The 17,895-nt window shown below is 44.3% G+C and overlaps 1 protein-coding gene across 1 annotated transcript in view; it reads right to left on the reverse strand.

The window, feature by feature from the left end:
- The window catches only part of LOC310796483 (contactin-associated protein-like 2), a gene marked incomplete at both ends in the record, with an annotated part of 775,066 nt that overhangs the window by 374,065 nt on the left and 383,106 nt on the right, over nt 1–17,895 (reverse strand). The window contains 5 exons of the mRNA XM_083658673.1: nt 12–273; nt 6,429–6,575; nt 11,923–12,107; nt 12,807–12,957; nt 14,326–14,378. Coding sequence (XP_083514799.1) covers nt 12–273; nt 6,429–6,575; nt 11,923–12,107; nt 12,807–12,957; nt 14,326–14,378 — 798 coding nt within the window. The remainder of the gene's footprint in view (nt 1–11; nt 274–6,428; nt 6,576–11,922; nt 12,108–12,806; nt 12,958–14,325; nt 14,379–17,895) is intronic.

Genomic DNA, 17,895 nt, shown 5'->3' on the forward strand with positions numbered 1-17,895 from the left:
CACTGGCCTACCTGATGATATGTCAAGCCGGTTGTTTTTGGTGGCGCTCGTCACATTGATGTGAACTGTAACCTTGCCGTCCTCGAGCGAGATCTCCAGCGTCCCGTCGTCAAGGTTACTGAAGAGGAGAAGCCCGTTGGGGTTCCAGGTACGGAACTGGAAGCCCACAGATACTGTGTTGTGATTGGCCCGACCTGGCAGCTGCAGGAAGCTGGTGGCATTGAAGAAGACCGGGAAGGTGTGGGTCTCCACGCAGGAGGAGGACAGGTTTCGCTGTGTTAGAGAGACAGATACAGAGGAAGACGCACACAAAGACAGAGATGGGAAAGTCATCAGTTGACCTTCAAAGAGATAAGACAAAAAAACAAACCCTGGAATGCAGCATGCATGTGAAGTTGCTTGATTGTTTCAAGCAACACCATTGCCAACTGTGAATCTCAAGATATTTTATATATACATACTGTATATATATATGTTTACATCAAAACCACCACTTATACTGTACATGTTTTTTGTTTTGTTTGGCTTTTGTTTTTTTAACACAGCATGTGGTAATCGCCATTGACACATTCACATCACCTCCCAACCCGTTCAGCTGCTCCCACAGAGCAGGCTCTTGCCCCTTCCTCCTCCCTGAGCAGTTTGCTCACACGGAAGCGTCAAGTTAGCCAGAATAAAACAGAAATGCCCGGTTAAAACTTTCAAAATAATAAAATTTAAATGAAAGTACTGTAAATAGCCTTATCGATGCACGTTTGAGGAGAAAAGGGTATTTCAACGAACAAAGCAACAAACCTTGTATCAAAATTGTATCGTTATGGGGGCTCACCTGGTAGAGCGCGTACCACAAAGGCTTAGTGAATCCGACCCATGGTCCTTTGCCGCGCACGTCACCCCCTCTCTCTCTCCACACCTTTCCTGTCTGCCTACTGTCCCATCAATAAAGGCAAAATGCCCCCACCCCCCAAAAAACAACAACAACAACAAATTGTTGTGATGTTTACATATGGAGTGAAACTGTGGCTGTAAAGCATTACTCAAAATTAATATTAAGGTTAAGCATTTTATTTTGAAAGCCCTAAAGTGGAAGACCTACGTTCTGGCTGACTTGACGCCTGATGCTCATGCACTAAATGTCTCATCCTAGGAGAGTAACTTTTTTTTCTGCTGGCATATTCTGTCATTCGTGATCCATTGGACACAATGTAAAGACAATTTAAAGTAATTAACCATTAAGAAAGTAAAATTTCAGCCTCTGGTAATCACTGACGCCGTTATTAAGGTGCAAAATATACCGCTTCCAGCTGGTGTGCTATTTATATTGCGTGCGGTTCACAGCTACTCCGAAAAATACTCTACACATCTCATTTGGAGGTCCATCTAATCGGCTGTCACTAACGCCTTTGTAACTTTTAGACAGAAGAAAAAGCCAGTAGTTTGTGGATATTACTGTTTTTTTTGGGCCAATGTTTACAGTCAGATTGAACGTTTACTATCGGGGATACTTGCATAATGCAGTTTTGGGTTGGTTGAGTTGACTACCATCATGAATGTGTGAAACGGTCTGAGGGTGTTGTGTTGTTTGTGTGCTGCTATAGTAGTAATGTGGACTAATAGTAATGTAGAATTTTAGCACTAATTACCATTGAGCTTTCCCAACCTCCTGCTCTTAATTAAATCATTAGCAAAGTCACAATATTGAGCTGCCCTATTACCACCTAGAGGACTGTGGATTGTGTTTTATGCATGGTATGCATGAGTATGCATGCATACATTCAAGTGGAACAGTGTTTGTATATGTTTACATGTGTTTGTATTTGCCCATGTGTGTGTGTGTGTGTGTGTGTGTGTGTGAGAGAGAGAGAGAGAGAGAGAGAGAGAGAGAGAGAGAGAGAGAGAGAGAGAGAGAGAGGAGAGGGGCCGTTTGGGAAACACTGATATACAGACATAATAAGAAAGGAACAAACATAAAGATGTACATTGCATATCACATTCTGAGCTCTTCATGTTAATCTCTACCTCCTCATCAGCTGGGCTCTCCAGAGGAAGAGGAGCTGCAGTGCTTTGACATCGATGGTGTGTACGCGCGAGTGTGCATGCGTGTGTGCACATGCTTGTGCGCGCGCGTGTGTGCGTTTGCATGTGTGTGTGTGTGTGTGTGTGTGTGTGTGTGCCTCCTCAGCTTGAGAGCGGATCTGTTTGGATTAGGACTGAATGGCTGCATGAGTCATCAGAGAGAATTAGAGGTGCTGCTTTAATGAGCTTGATTAGTGCCTCCATTTGTTCTATCAGTTCAACAGAGAGCCAAGGAGATACACTTCCTGTTTACTGCTGAGGAGGAAGAGGAGATACACTTCCTGTTTACTGCTGAGGAGGAAGAGGAGCTACACTTCATGTTTACTGCTGAGGAGGAAGAGGAGATACACTGACTGTTTACTGCTGAGGAGGAAGAGGAGATACACTGACTGTTTACTGCTGATGAGGAAGAGGAGCTACACTTCCTGTTTACTGCTGAGGAGGAAGAGGAGATACACTTCCTGTTTACTGCTGAGGAGGAAGAGGAGATACACTTCCTGTTTACTGCTGAGGAGGAAGAGGAGATACACTGACTGTTTACTGCTGAGGAGGAAGAGGAGATACACTGACTGTTTACTGCTGAGGAGGAAGAGGAGATACACTGTTTACTGCTGAGGAGGAAGAGGAGATACACTTCCTGTTTACTGCTGAGGAGGAAGAGGAGATACACTTCCTGTTTACTGCTGAGGAGGAAGAGGAGATACACTGACTGTTTACTGCTGATGAGGAAGAGGAGATACACTGACTGTTTACTGCTGAGGAGGAAGAGGAGATACACTTCCTGTTTACTGCTGAGGAGGAAGAGGAGATACACTGACTGTTTACTGCTGAGGAGGAAGAGGAGATACACTGACTGTTTACTGCTGAGGAGGAAGAGGAGATACACTTCCTGTTTACTGCTGAGGAGGAAGAGGAGATACACTGACTGTTTACTGCTGAGGAGGAAGAGGAGATACACAGACTGTTTACTGCTGAGGAGGAAGAGGAGATACACTGACTGTTTACTGCTGAGGAGGAAGAGGAGATACACTTCCTGTTTACTGCTGAGGAGGAAGAGGAGATACACTTCCTGTTTACTGCTGAGGAGGAAGAGGAGATACACTGACTGTTTACTGCTGAGGAGGAAGAGGAGATACACTTCCTGTTTACTGCTGAGGAGGAAGAGGAGATACACTTCCTGTTTACTGCTGAGGAGGAAGAGGAGATACACTGACTGTTTACTGCTGAGGAGGAAGAGGAGATACACAGACTGTTTACTGCTGAGGAGGAAGAGGAGATACACTTCCTGTTTACTGCTGAGGAGGAAGAGGAGATACACTTCCTGTTTACTGCTGAGGAGGAAGAGGAGATACACTTCCTGTTTACTGCTGAGGAGGAAGAGGAGATACACTTCCTGTTTACTGCTGATGAGGAAGAGGAGATACACTTCCTGTTTACTGCTGAGGAGGAAGAGGAGATACACTTCCTGTTTACTGCTGAGGAGGAAGAGGAGATACACTGACTGTTTACTGCTGAGGAGGAAGAGGAGATACACTTCCTGTTTACTGCTGAGGAGGAAGAGGAGATACACTTCCTGTTTACTGCTGAGGAGGAAGAGGAGATACACTTCCTGTTTACTGCTGAGGATGAAGAGGAGATACACTTCCTGTTTACTGCTGAGGAGGAAGAGGAGATACACTTCCTGTTTACTACTGAGGAGGAAGAGGAGATACACTTCCTGTTTACTGCTGATGAGGAAGAGGAGATACACTTCCTGTTTACTGCTGGAGGAAGAGGAGATACACTTCCTGTTTACTGCTGAGGAGGAAGAGGAGATACACTTCCTGTTTACTGCTGGAGGAAGAGGAGATACACTTCCTGTTTACTGCTGAGGAGGAAGAGGAGATACACTTCCTGTTTACTACTGAGGAGGAAGAGGAGATACACTTCCTGTTTACTGCTGAGGAGGAAGAGGATACACTTCCTGTTTACTGCTGGAGGAAGAGGAGATACACTTCCTGTTTACTGCTGAGGAGGAAGAGGAGATACACTTCCTGTTTACTGCTGAGGAGGAAGAGGAGATACACTGACTGTTTACTGCTGAGGAGGAAGAGGAGATACACTTCCTGTTTACTGCTGAGGAGGAAGAGGAGATACACTTCCTGTTTACTGCTGAGGAGGAAGAGGAGATACACTTCCTGTTTACTGCTGAGGAGGAAGAGGAGATACACTTCCTGTTTACTGCTGATGAGGAAGAGGAGATACACTTCCTGTTTACTGCTGAGGAGGAAGAGGAGATACACTTCCTGTTTACTGCTGAGGAGGAAGAGGAGATACACTGACTGTTTACTGCTGAGGAGGAAGAGGAGATACACTTCCTGTTTACTGCTGAGGAGGAAGAGGAGATACACTTCCTGTTTACTGCTGAGGAGGAAGAGGAGATACACTTCCTGTTTACTGCTGAGGAGGAAGAGGAGATACACTTCCTGTTTACTGCTGAGGAGGAAGAGGAGATACACTTCCTGTTTACTACTGAGGAGGAAGAGGAGATACACTTCCTGTTTACTGCTGGAGGAAGAGGAGATACACTTCCTGTTTACTGCTGAGGAGGAAGAGGAGATACACTTCCTGTTTACTACTGAGGAGGAAGAGGAGATACACTTCCTGTTTACTGCTGAGGAGGAAGAGGATACACTTCCTGTTTACTGCTGGAGGAAGAGGAGATACACTTCCTGTTTACTGCTGAGGAGGAAGAGGAGATACACTTCCTGTTTACTGCTGAGGAGGAAGAGGAGATATACTGTAAGAGATGTAGATATTACAGACTATATCAAAGGCAGTTCTTTAACTGAGTTTAAGGTTGGCAAAATACTTAATGTGCAGTTTCAGAGCACTGTGCATCTGAAGAAGAGAAGGCATTTCATATTCGTAATCGTTTCTGGACTTGAGATGGTTGAAAAGACAAACTGTTCCCCAGTCGTTGCCGTGGGAATTCTTTCTTTATAAGCTGTAGTGAAATGGCTGCCAGGGTACCAAAGGGGAGCATGCAGGCAGTGAGGCGAACACGTAGAGAGGTCAGCGATACAATACGTCAGTCTTATCTTCAAGGTTCAAGGTTCACTTTACTGTGAGTACCCTTTTGATCCAGCACCCAGGGCCAGTGTGGCCTAGCTTTGGATGTGCGTGTCCCTGTCGATTTTTTGCACTTTATTTGTCTCCCATGGAAGAAATTTGTCTTGGAGTAAAAGACTAAAATGCTGCAGTACATACATAGACAATACAGATGTATGGTGACACGTGCCACACTAGCAAGTTGAGGTAGTCACAGTCATTCATCACAGTCATATATACTCATCACCTTTGGCATCATACAATACAACATTGCAAACGATAGTAGTGTATCTCACGTTACATTACCTGCAAGCCAATACGCCAACTTTTCACCCATGTGCCATAGTGCCCATACATAACCAAGATACACAATACCTTTACCGTCATTCTCCGTACAGTATACAGTGAACAGTCCAGTTAGTTAGTATTCCCAATGAATTGGAGGAAATGGTATAACCGTTTAAAGTCACCAAAAACACACATTTCTAACTGCGCCAAAAAGCTCTATGTACATGTTGTGACTCGGGTACTCAAACGTCATTTTCGTAGTAATCCACACACCGAGAACTAAACAAAGATCAAGTTACTTCCTTGTTTGCCTGTACAAAGCTGTATGCTGTACAGTGTATGCAGCGTGGCCATGTTTAGAAAGTAGTTCCGGCTATCTATTTACATGTACATAGAGCTTTTTGGTGCTGTTAGAAATGTGTGTACTTTGAACGGTTGTACCATTTCCTCCAATTCATTGGCGATACTAACTGGACGACTGTAGCTCGCTGTATACTGCACGGAGAAACTCCCAAAAAGTTTGGCGTATCCCTTTAAGCTTACTGTACATGTTACGCCCCGGCCAGACTACAGTGACGTTTTGTCGCGTGTAGATGCCTGCTGTTGCCTGCTGATCGCTTGGTGCTTGCAGCTTGATTGGCTGTCTTGCTGTATTTCCGTCTTCAATTGGTCGATTTCAAAATGGCCCTCCCTCTCGTCGCTGCCGTCTGCTGCTCGATGCCTTGCAAAGCATGCTGGGATACCTGGCTACGCGATCCACAAAGCGAATGGACAGCAGCGACAGCCTGTGTCAAATGTCGCGCAAGTGTGGCCGCACCGTTAGCAAACAAGCTTATGAATCTGTTAGACTATGTTGGTGTAGGGCAGAATTTACTGCCACACTTAGGTCAGATACACAGTGTGACAATAGTGTTTGACCGTTTTATGTTAGCACATGAGATGTGTATGTGTGTGCGCACATGTATTGTCCTTACGAAGCTGGAGGTGTCTAGTTTCTTGCGTCGGGCCAGGTCAGTGATGTTGTCTCCACTGTAGTTGATGCTCTCCATGCAACCTTTAAAGTTCTTCCGTCCTCCGCCCACCAATGGCTTTCCACTGTATGGCATCCCCCCGAAGCTCAACTAGAGAGAGAGAGAGAGAGAGAGAGAGAGAGCAAAAAAGGGAGATGGATGCACAGCCGACAGACAAGACTGGGGCCCTCCCCTGGTTTCACTGTGGGGGAAGATTAGCACCAACCCCCGCATCGACAAATACGTCTACAGGAAACACTGGTTAAGCTACAGTATCTGATTGGCATGACAAGTTACAGTAGGACCGCAGCAATGATTAAGCCAGTGCTAAGGCGACCTGGAAGAACAGGCACAGGGTCAAGGGATCAAAGGGATCAAAGGGAGGGGGCATCACTATGGCTCCTTTCTTTGTGCAGTCTGGATTTCCTCGAGGTGCTCCAGTTTCCTCCCACAAGTCCAAACACATGCAAGTCAGGTGAACTGGAGACTGGAGATAATTTTCCCTTAGGCAGGTGAGTGAAAATTGATTGATTGCTTATTGGTTGTTGATCATTATTGTATCTGTTCAATAATGATCTATGGCTCTCTCTAAGACGTCTCTCAAGTGCCCCATCTGGAGAGCACAGCCAGGGAGAGATAACAATGTATTTTGTCTTATGTAAAGATCAAGGTTGTATTGTGTCTTTTGAGAAGATAGAATTTCTCTGAGCTAGTGGAAGCTTACTGGCCTCCCAGGTGGGGGGCTGGTGCTCACTACAGTATATGGTAGGGAGATGCCTTTGCTTGTGGCACACTCCTGACTGTCTTTTCTACAGGAGTGTGACCCTCTGTGCACATTGGAACTTTTTCAGGGAATAAATCCTCCTAATATTAATTTTCAACGAGCAACTCATTTATTCTTCAATCAACAAAGCATTTGAGTCATTTTTCTATTACACATGATTGCATTAGATGTAGCAAATGAAATGCATGATGTAGTACATGAACTAGCATGGTATATAGACAATGATGTATTATGGTAGATGATTTGTAAAGCCCTTTAAGAAATGCTTATGATATAGGGCTATATAAATAAATGTGTTTTGACAGGTTTGAGGGAAATAGAAGTGATGAGAGGAGAGAAGAAGAGATGGTGTGTTAATAAATAAGCATGTGGTGTACTGAAGCGTGTGGAATTAATGAAAATGTAAAGTGGTTTCTGTACAATAGTACATGTGTTTAGTTTTCTGCTTCAGATCAGCTCCGAGGGAAGCAGAGATGGTGAAGGATGGAGTGCAATTATCAGTAGATAATGTGTGTGTGTGTGTGTGTGTGTGTGTGTGTGTGTGTGTGTGTGTGTGTGTGTGTGTGTGGTTGCAACACGTTCTCACTCCGAGCACGTAGCATATTGACGCTTTGTCCCGTCCCTTGTGCGTCACTTGTTACTAACATGGTACCCTTGAGCGACACATGAAACGACTTGGGCTTTCCGACTAAACTCAATGCAAACCCATGGAAGTCATCTTTGATGCTTATGGCAACTGCTCCCCCATTAGCCTAACTGCTCCCCCATTAGTCAACTGCTCCCCCATTAGTATGCTTCACTAGTCTTAGTAATTACTGTCAAGGATATACACAAACTCAGCTGGATAGTGGGTCTATAGGCTTAACTGGGAGCAGAACTCACTGTGTGCGCACATGCACACAAGAGCACTGAAGGCAGACAAGATGGAGTTGGCTGGTAAGCTTTGAGTAAAAGCCGGTTGCAGTTACGCTATCTGTAGAGAGACTCAGTCAGGCAATAACAGCCCTGCCAATATCCCTCCAGGCTTCACCACAAAATCAACTGCTTCACTTTAATTGCAGTGTGGTTTATCCTGCTCCATTTCTCTGTATCCCACTCAGCATTGGAACAGATCAGCTGTATCTGCAATACCTGGTAAAGGTCACACACTGACACACAAACACATATCCATATGCATGCACACGGCACAGTGCGCACACATGTATACTCACATATGCAAATGGTTGAACATGCACACATAGTAGGACATACACGACTATGCATGAAAGCACAAACTCAATAGCAATGATATGTTCCAAAATAAATTCCTACTCTACTGGAAGCAGTATTAGCTGCACATGTTGCATTTCATTACCGAGGGACATTCATTGTGTGTGTTTTATAAATTAGATAGTATTATATGTAGCTAGGGCTGACAGCGAAGCTTCAATCGTTGTCATGGTAATCGATGTCCAATTCAGCAGTCGAATGCTTCGTTTTGGTTTTGTTTTTTTCCTTTAAGTGTTATGACCGGTCTAGGGGTTTTGACGACAACATAAACTTAAACACTGACAACAATGAAAAGGTACGTGTGATTTCATTTTCACACATAAAAAAGGCAAACCGGGATACTGGACTCTCTACTCTCACATGCTAACAGAACAAGCTAACTTAAAGCCTGAGGAGTAGGCCGAAGCCTAATCCCCCCCCAATGCCATCTTGAAAGCACAGGAGTTATATAGGGGCCTGTCCCTGGAGTGGCCAATCCCCAGTGACGATGTCACCAGCCAATCTCCACTGGTCAGCCAATCCCCTACTGCAAACACACCTGCAGGGAATAAAGGTGCTCAAACAGCAGAGTCCTCACTCTCCACACACAAGGAGCAAAGATCCTCCCACAGAAGTGAGGTCTCACTCCACACAGTTACCGAAAAGCACAAGGAATAAAATACTACAATTACGGCCTAAGGCCGTAACATAAGTTACATAGTAACATAAGTAGTTAGTTACATAAGTAACATGGGGCGGCTTTAGCTCAGGAGGTAGAGCGGGTCGGCCAATGACGCAAGGGTTGGCGGTTCGATCCCCGCTCCCTCCCAGCTGCTGTCGTTGTGTCCTTGGGCAAGACACTTAACCCTCCTTGCTCCCAATGGTGTGTAGGCCTGCGTGGCAGCCTGCCGCCATCGGTGTATGAATGGGTGAATGTAGACTACCTACTGATTGCTATATAAATGCAGGCCATTTAGGCCATAAGTGAAACTGAGTTTGACCGTGCAGTGATTCTCCTCACAGCCAGCATGTGAACGGCTCAATTAGGCTCGCAAGATGTGGAAGACGTCAAGCATCTGGAATAATTTCAACATTTGCACAGACGATCCATGAGGAATAGACAGTCAAAGCTCCAGGTAGGCTGTGTGTGAAGGCTTGAAATGAATACTTATTTTGTTTTTGGCTTATTTATTCATTTGTGAATGCTGTAATTTATTTGATGTGATTACTGATTACCGCACATCCGCGTTTGTTTCAATAAGAAGGACAATTCTTGAAGTCTTGAGTTCTTGAAGCTCGAAAACTGGTATTCAGGACAGCCCTAATTAAAACCAATATTTAATTTCCTGTGTTGTATCAATGTACACTAGAGACACTGGAGACCAAGCTGAAGCTACTATAAACCAAAATGTAAGGGACGATAATGAAACACTATAACGAAGAAAAACAGCAACACAAAGAAGAAGAGATTGAAGCGTCGAATAAGGAGAGGAGAGGAAAATTAAGTGGTTGGAGGAGATGAAGAAGAAGATGAGGAGGAGGAGGAGGAGGAAGCAGCAGAAGTAGTAGGAGCAGAGACAACAACAGCAGCTAAGACATACTGTGTGGTAATGCAGTGTTAAATAAAATAAAAAAACTCGTAACGGACAAGCCCGTCTTTTATTGTCACACGAACACCACAACACATGCATGCGGCCACAACACACTCATGCTGACGGTGGCCGGTGAAAAGTGTCCTCTGCATTTAACCCATCCAGGCATGTCCTTTCCTCCGGGGGGCAGGCCAGGAGCAGTGGTCACTTTCTCATACAGCGCCCGGGGACCAACTTCGGATGTTGTCGTCACAGGTCGGATGACGATGACGATCTGATCTTCTGCATGTTTTTAGTTGGGGGGTTATATACGGAGGAACCCCCTGGGGGAGCACGGGGAGAACATGCAAACTCCACACAGAGAGAAAGGCCCTTACGACGAGATACCCCACCTGGGCAGTAGGCACTGAAGATATGGGGGGGAACACAACCACAGCGCCCACAGTGTCCCAGGCGAGAATCGAACTCAGGACCTTCTGACTGTGAGGCGACAGCTCTACCACTGAGCCACCGTGCCCCAATATACCAGCAGCATGATAATAATGTCAGCAGACAGCAGGGGGAGAGAACTGGAACGCTGTGCTATGCTACGACATCATGGCTTTGTAACAAACACAGTAAAGGCAGGTGGAAGTGAGCAGGGTAAAGCAGGGGGAGGCGAGCGTTTGGCGCTTAATTAGTGAAGCAAACTGACTCATAGTGGCAGAGAGTTGGAGGGTAGACACGTAAGGTACGGTTGCAGACAGCACCTCATAGTGGCAGAGAGTTGGAGGGTAGACACGTAAGGTACGGTTGCAGACAGCACCTCATAGTGGCAGAGAGTTGGAGGGTAGACAAGTAAGGTATGGATGCAGACAGCGCCTCATAGTGGCAGAGAGTTGGAGGGGAGACAAGTAAGGTACGGATGCAGACAGCGCCTCATAGTGGCAGAGAGTTGGAGGGTAGACACGTAAGGTACGGTTGCAGACAGCACCTCATAGTGGCAGAGAGTTGGAGGGTAGACAAGTAAGGTATGGATGCAGACAGCGCCTCATAGTGGCAGAGAGTTGGAGGGGAGACAAGTAAGGTACGGATGCAGACAGCGCCTCATAGTGGCAGAGAGTAGGAGGAGAGACAAGTAAGGTATGGATGCAGACAGCACCTCATAGTGGCAGAGAGTTGGAGGGTAGACACGTAAGATATGGATGCAGACAGCGCCTCATAGTGGCAGAGAGTTGGAGGGTAGACACGTAAGATATGGATGCAGACAGTGCCTCATAGTGGCAGAGAGTAGGAGGAGAGGCAAGTAAGGTACGGATGCAGACAGCGCCTCATAGTGGCAGAGAGTTGGAGGGGAGACAAGTAAGGTACGGATGCAGACAGCGCCTCATAGTGGCAGAGAGTTGGAGGGGAGACAAGTAAGGTATGGATGCAGACAGCACCTCATAGTGACAGAGAGTTGGAGGGGAAACACGTAAGGTACGGATGCAGACAGCGCCTCATAGTGGCAGAGAGTTGGAGGGGAAACACGTAAGGTATGGATGCAGACAGAGCCTCATAGTGGCAGAGAGTTGGAGGGGAGACACGTAAGGTACAGATGCAGACAGCGCAGCAAGTCATTAGGCTGCGCTCACACTTCAGGTTACTTCAGGTCAAGTGTGGACATACAGAGATAATGATCTGCTGACATTTGACCTTTAGAACGAGATTGCAAAACTGCAAGAACTAGCTGAAGAGAGAGAGGCAGAAAGACAGAAAGAGATGGAGTATAAAGAAAGGAATGCAAACATTCTTATATCACCTCCTTTGTGCATGTGTGTGTGTGTGTGTGTATGTGCGCGCGCGCCCCCCTCACCTCGTAGTCCAGATCGAGGTGGTCGAACTCTCCGTTGGTCCTGAAGTGCTGCATGTGTCTGTCCAAGGTGAAGTTGACGTTGCGACGGTAGCGTTCGATCACCACTGAGTGCCAGTGGTGGTCGTCCAATAAGCTGCCAGTAGTCACAGAGGTATGGCCCAGGATGGAGCCATACTGGTTACTGCCTGTAATTAACAAATAAGAATAATCATAATAATATTAGGATATTTCAGTCAGTGTCATTATGTAACATAACGTTACATATAATGTTATAGAGCCCAAATGGTCTGCCCATGTTATAAGCGTCACTTTACATGTATGGTATCTATACAGTTACGTGTGTCTACTAACATTAAAATATCATAAAGTAACGCTATTTTCTGATAGTTTGCTAAATTACTACTTGCTATCTGCTAATGTTGCTAGCGAACTACTTCTTCATCTTGCTTTCGGGCCTTGCGGCACATTGCTGCCTCTACCTGTCGGAAGTATTACGGTTCTTATTTATCCGACGTGAGTTAATGAAAAAGACTTGAAATTGTTTTTTTCAGACCATAAACTAATTTGGAAAGTGTTTATTTAAGACATACACCAAGAGAGAAGTTGGCTCATTTCCCCATTGAGTTGTATGCACTGTACCTGGTAGTGCTGTACAAACTGCGCCCCCCACTGGCCAATGCAATTTCCGCATTAGCTTCAAACAGAGGGAGGCTGAATTGGGCACTGGTGTGAATGCAAGGGGCATGTAAATAAAATTATTTTTGTTATTTATTACGTTTCAGGCAGTCTTCACGATGTTTATTGTGCATGTTCATATCACAATGACGATGAAAACACTATTTATCATGCAGACCTATTACTGTATGTGTGTATGCGTTGCCCACCCAGGTTAATCTGCAGCAGCAGCTTGGCCTTGTGGAGCTCCAGGGTGATGTAGTCTCCCTGCTGGCCCTCCCCGTGGAGGATGACACCCTCGTTCTCTGACGTCTTGAACTTCAGGGCGATCACGTCCTTAATTATCTTCATCTTCTTCACCTGCACAAGTGTGATCAAACACCAAGAGACCCTGAAGCCCAATTTATGCTTTGTCTGCCGACACTTTTGAAACGGTCGCCGACAGAAATGAGGACTTGAGTCGACACGGTCAAGTGTCGGCGAGCCGCGTCTGCTACCTGGTGAAATGTCTAGTGTCGCTGACTACGTCACATAATGTCGCGCAAGTCTGATTGGCTATATAGACGGGCACGCGCGACTTCCTTGTTTTAGTTTTCGCTGAAATTAAATTAATGAACGTGTCCCCGGTATTTTTATCAGCATGTCCTTGATGTATGACTTCGTGAAAATCACAAAGAACACCGTGACCAACTTCCCAGAGAGAGAGGAGGTGATTGTGTGGTTGTGTGTCGTTATATTATATGCGGCTGCAGTTACATCTTGCCTCCGACGTGGGTTCACTGACAGCATTCCCTCTCTTGGCTGTCTGCCCTAGTTCTCTGCCTCCCTCTGTCTATAGACCAAATCACCGTGACGTCACCATGTAAACAAATTTACTTCCGGGTACCACTTGGGGAAGGCGGCAGGTTTAAATGTGCGTGTTGTCAAATAAATGCTGTCAAACCCTCTCGCTGTTTTTGGCCGACTACTTTCAATTTAAATGGTTAAACGGTTGGTAAACATGCTTGTCCGACGTATCTAGCCTTTCTTCTGTGTTTGTTTTATGTAGTGTTAGCTAGCTAATAACGTTTGTTTGTCTGTCAAACTCGCTGTTTTTTTGCAGACTCGTTAACGTTACAGACAGAGCTACTGACGCCACGTTAATTTAATTTAGCTTCAAGTCTACTCTGGTCTGGTCCAACAGGTAAATTAGCTAGTCTGGTCTCCACTAACGTTAGTGAAAGTGTTGTTATGAATGATATTAAACAACAACACAACACGGACGAACCATTTTTGTCTTCTTTGTCTGTTTTTGTCTTCAACACGTCAGTTTGTGCCGTCCACCGCCATTATAATGTGTGGACCTCAGGGGTACCCGGAAGTAAATGTAAACATCCCCGCTGATTTGGTCTATAGCGTCACGGGACCGTTGAGCCGCGGAGAGAAGCATAAATGCAGCAACATGAGCGACACTATTTCTCGTCTGCGACCATGTGCTGAGCGACACTTTCTAATAAGTATAAATTAAGCTTGAAGGTTATTTCAGGAGACCCATTCTCCAGCAGAAAGTTGATTCAAACTAAATAAATCATTGATGCTATTTTAAAGCTCTGATTACACAATTGTTAATTGTGTTTACATGTACCTGATCAACCTCCACAGTACAACTTTTGCACAAGAGACATAATTAAAAGTGATTTATACTGTCTATAATAATAGAAATACACATCAACATAGCAAATGCAGTACCTTGAAACGATATGAGATGACACCCTGTCCATCAAAGTTGATCACGTCCGCCCCTAAGAAACAGTCGGAAAAACAGAGCAAAAGCCAGAGATAGACAGAAACAGAGAGAATGAAAAGAGAGCAAAAGAGAGAGACAGAGAGTGAGTGAGTGAGAAAAAGAGAGATGGTGACAGAGAGAGACAGAGAGCAAGTGGGAGAGGGATTAGTGATGAATTGAGGTTGCAGATAAGGAAAAGTCATGTGCAGCAAAGTGAACTGGAGAGTGTGGAGAAGATGGACGATAGAAATCAATACAAAAGGAAAATAAATCAAGACCCAATCCCAAAGTGACATCTCCAACATTTTAACCCTTTGATGCACAGGTTTCACCTGGAAGCTCTCTTTCAAGACTTGATCAGAAAATACATTGTATTGATTCAATGTTTTATTTTAATAATAATGGCAGGGTATCTTCATCTTTTCGTACAAAATGATGATTTGATGTTTGTCAATAATCTAACATATTTTGTGTAGATACCTATTACGAGCTGTAGAAAAATGCCAACATCATATTTTTTGCATCCACCCTTCCTTTATTTTCCCTATCCATATTTTCTTAAAGCAACTACGAGCAACATTTTCACTTGTTATGAAACAGTCTAAATTGAATAGTGATGCCTCACATCTTACCTATAACAGCAGATGAGACCAAAGCTGAGTAAATCGGCGAGTGCTCTCTCGTTGGGTATAGAGTCTCTCTCTGGGACGGAAAGACGTAGAAGTGAAACGAAACTGTTTACGGCAGCATAACCACGAAATTAAAAAAATAACTTCCAAACAAACTGTTAGAATATAATGAGAGATGTTTGTGAAAGTAGAAAGCCCCTGGAAGTAGCGAGGAAAGCCGTTCTTCTTGTTTAGGGTCTGTTGCTTTAGGGTCACTTCCGCGTCTTTCCGTCCCGGAGAGAGACTAGAAACAACAAGAGAACACTCGCCCATTCACTCGGCTTTGGTTTGGTTTCATAACAAGCGAACATATTGCTCGTAGTTACTATAAAGCACAATACAATATTTCCAATTTGTAAAAGTAGGAATAGTACAGTATGTAATTTAGGTTTATGATCATCAAACTACCCATAGTCTGCTAGTGTTAACGTATGTACTAACGTTGCCATGCAAGCAAGCTAAAAAAATAAAAAATAGATAGAATGTAATGTTGAGAAAACACAGGTTGGAAAGCTATGCATAATTGATTGTAAGTAAATAGCTAACATCAGAATTGGCTCCTGTTCTGTTAATGGCTAGCTAGAGGTTACTCATCTATTATACATACATTATGCAATAGTCTAAATCCATTTATAGGCTTGGGTTGCCTTGGGTATTGTTTATTTTTGTTGTTTATGTGATGTTGTCATCAGTGTAATTTAGATGCTGGGAATTCTTGAAAATTGTAAATATACAATTGTTATTGACACTCTGTTGGGTCAGCTTCATAGACACACAGCTTTTTTTCTTTTCTTTTTTGCCAAACTGGATATGCAGCATTTGAGAATAAAAGTGTTGGTCGAAAAAAGGAGGAGTGTGGAGCATGTAGCTACAGCTGATCTAACAAGGAGAAATAAAATACAGGGCTTGAGTCGCTCCTCAATCTCAGTATGATCCCCCTGAGTGAGAGTGATACTGTGTGTGTTGATTAGAGTGGGCAGAGGAGAAACGTGTACAGGTGAGGGTCAGATATGAGAACTTGGGAATGGTCGGATCATCACACACACACACACACACACACACACACACACACACACACACACACACACACACACACACACACACACACACACACACACACACACACACACACACACACACACACACACACACACACACACACACACACACACAGCTATGATGAAACTCCAAAGAGGGGAAGGAGGAAATTACATCTAACTTCAGTGCTTCTGAAATGATCCATGCTGCCTCTCACCATCTCTCTGCCATCTCTTTCACTCTCTCTCTTCATCTCCCTCCTCCTGCTGTCTCTCCATCACTCCCCTTGCTGTCCCTCCCATCCCCTTTTTCTCTTCTCTACAGCTTCCCCTCTTCTATCGCTTTCTCTCTCTCTTTCTCTCATCATCTCCTACTGTCATGTTAATGGTCCACACACTGGTGGTTGATGACATTTTTCCAATTGTTTTGTGATATATTGCAGATGTGTGCTACACAGAAAGGGGGCTGAATGAGAGAGAGAGAGAGAGAGAGAGAGAGAGAGAGAGAGAGAGAGAGAGAGAGAGAGAGAGTATGACTTCTTGGTCTGTAGCCAGGACAGCTGTGACGGCGAACACTCAAGATGGCTGAGATTTCCTGGACGAGAGCCTGACCCAGATGGCGTTTTTCTACCAGCGATGTGAAGCGACAGAGAGGCACAGAGATGGAGTGGGAGGGGCTAGATGTGGAGCGCTGCGACAGAGAAAGAGAGTCCCAGCTATTAGTCATCAGAGGCTGTAAGCTGGAACTGGATGTCAGCACATCATGTCAACAGATGGGAACGTACCATGCTGCTCTGTGGTGGGGGTGTTAGCTGCAAATGTTTATGGCTGCAACATTATGATAATTTCAGTAGAAATATATATTTATATATTTATTTTCATCAAAGTGACTTCTATACTTTTTCATAACGAAAGGCTGTTGTTACCCACCAAGAGCGATGTGAATATACAGCACGAAATGCGAATTTTGACCCACCTGTCATTCAATCATAACAACAGATGTGTACACGTCAGACGCGAAGTTCCGAAAAATCGACTGTGGTCCGAAAGAATAAACACCACAATAATACTAAGCGAAACTTCGCTGTTGTTATGCATTTGCATTGACTGATATAGGTTCGAGAAAATATTATTGACATGTGAATTATTCACACAAAAATAACGCTCCAGATGTGTAAGGACCTTTAGGTACAGCAAAGTGTAAAGTTTTGCTACACTACCAGTCTACATTGTTCTTTACTTGTATTTGTATTATTTCACATTTTACTGTAGCCCACCTATCCCCTACCTACTTGTTAGAGAATGGCGCTGAGTTTGTAAACGGATAGATTTATTTTCCAACGTTTATGAAATGTCTATGTAAAAATTTAAAATTAAATTAAAAAAAATTAGTTTGACTGTGTATGGTTGTAGGGGCAAGCGTGTGTGTGTGTGTGTGTGTGTGTGTGTGTGTGTGTGTGTGTGTGTGTGTGTGTGTGTTTAACGTGAATCAAAGACACAGGCAGTAAATACAGATCAGCCTTGTAAAAGATACAGCAGGAAGAAGGATTGACAGACATTAAAGAATATTTTTAGTCGATTTTAACATCAGTCTATTAAAAAGGGAGAACGTCTCACTCTCTCAAGCAACCCCCCTGAGGCTTAAAGCTGCAAATATGTTGTTTTGGCTTTCATATTGTTTCTCTGGTCTCGCTATACCACAACAGATGATATCCGCAAAGAAAATCTACATAAATACATTTCTTAGAGTCAACAGGTGTATGACTCACGTTACAACCTGCCTCAAGGAAGTACAGTAACAAATGAGGGGAGTCACACACCAAAGTAA

Source organism: Poromitra crassiceps (genome assembly GCF_964638095.1).
Source record: "Poromitra crassiceps genome assembly, chromosome: 2".
Taxonomy (NCBI): Eukaryota; Metazoa; Chordata; class Actinopteri; order Beryciformes; family Melamphaidae; genus Poromitra; species Poromitra crassiceps.